Source organism: Orycteropus afer, unplaced genomic scaffold, assembly GCF_000298275.1.
Source record: "Orycteropus afer afer isolate SDZICR_OR568_19922 unplaced genomic scaffold, OryAfe1.0 scaffold00452, whole genome shotgun sequence".
Classification (NCBI taxonomy): domain Eukaryota; kingdom Metazoa; phylum Chordata; class Mammalia; order Tubulidentata; family Orycteropodidae; genus Orycteropus; species Orycteropus afer.
The window spans coordinates 2,066,990-2,068,681 of NW_006922039.1; the positions used below are offsets into that span (position 1 = coordinate 2,066,990).

General features: G+C 40.7%; 1 protein-coding gene across 1 annotated transcript in view; it reads left to right on the forward strand.

The window, feature by feature from the left end:
- PCDH11X (protocadherin 11 X-linked) overlaps positions 1 to 1,692 on the forward strand; it is a 900,527-nt gene that overhangs the window by 794,540 nt on the left and 104,295 nt on the right. Inside the window, exon 5 of the mRNA XM_042782740.1 lies at positions 483 to 488. Coding sequence (XP_042638674.1) covers positions 483 to 488 — 6 coding nt within the window. The remainder of the gene's footprint in view (positions 1 to 482; positions 489 to 1,692) is intronic.

Sequence of the window (1,692 nt, forward strand, 5' to 3'; positions counted from 1 at the left end):
GGCAAATAACATAACAACAACCAAAGCAGTAAGTTATCATTTGGAAAATAACCAGGAAGCTGCATTTTAAAAGCTGTAGCTAACACCTACCACAAGAGAGCAACTCCAGAAATTCTCTTAGTAGTTTTGTTTGTAGTTATTATATTGCTGTTGTAAGGAAGATGTCATCTAAATATGTCACAATTATGTAATAGTAACTATAAAAATGATTTTTAAAAATTAAAATTTGCTTCATGTTCTTTCTTTCTTTTTTTCTTCCTACTTCCTCCCTGTAGTCACCTCTTCCCTGTGTCCTTCTTTCCTATGCATTCCTGCCCCTTGAGCTATCTGTGAAAATCCTGTCCTTCTGTTCTCCCATACCTTATCATTCTAAGCCGTGTATCTCCCTTATGCAAATGTTCACCCATATGCCTGTCCACTGTCTGTCTGGAAGCCATGGGAGTGAGTCCAATTCCAGACTGAAGGATAACTAGGGGCTATAGTCTCAGGTGTCTCACCAGGCTCTATCAGACCAGTGAACCTGGTCTCTTTCTCTTTTTTTTTTTTTTAATTTATGATTTTGAGTTTTGCTCCACATTGTTCTCCCAATTTATCCAGGATCTCTTGTATTTATCCCTTTCTGAGTAGTTGAAAGTGGTAGCTGGGCACCATCTAGTTCTGGTCTGGTGGTCATATAGGCTGAGGTTTGCATGGTCCACTAGTTTCTTGGACTAATTGTTTCCATGTGCCTTTTGGCTTTCTTCATTCTTCTTTGCTCCGGATGAGGAGAGACCCATTGTTGCATCTAAGCAGCCACTTGCAAGCTCCCAAGACCCCAGTCATTACTCACCAGAGTAGGATGTAGAACAACATTTTTGTGTTGCATATTATGCAAAATTTAACTTGATATCTCCTGTGACCATGGTTCTGAGCCCACGGGTCCAATACCTCACTCTGTTAGGGTAGCCGACCATGCCTAGGAAGCTATCACCTTTCTGACATGCAAAGGAGGTCCATTTTCAAATACATCCTACAACATGGATTAACCTAGCAAACATTATGCTGAGTGAAATAAGACATGCACAAGAGACAAAGATTGTTTGATTACATTTATATGAATTATTTAGGATAGGAAAGTGTATAGAGGTCAACATTTTTTTGTGGTTAAGGAAGGAAGGTAGGGAAGGGAAAAGTGGGACTTCTTGCTTCAGGGCACAGTAAGCTTCCTTTAGGTGCCCTGGTGGCACAATGATTAAGCTTTTGGCTGTTAATCAAATGGTCAACACTTCAGATCCACCAGTTGCTCAGTGGGAGAAAGAAGTGGCAGTCCACTTCCATAAAGATTACAGCCTTGGAAACCCTATGGAGCAGTTTTAATCTGTCCTATAGGGTTACTATGTGTCAGGGTCAACTCAACCACAGTGGGTGGTGGTGGTGGTTGTGAGCTTCTGTTAAGACTGATCGGAAAATTTGCAAACGGATAACGATAATGGTTGAACCACATGAAGAGCATAACTAATGTGCCTGAAGGAGCCCTACTGGTGCAATTGTTAAAGCACTGGGCTACTAACTGAAAGTTTGGCATTTATGGGAGAAAAATGTGTCAGCCTGCTTCTGTAAAGATTACAACCTCGGAAGCCTTATGGGGGCAGTTCTACTCTGAATTGTACATGTGAAGAATATTGAAATGGCAAAAGATTTGTTACATATATA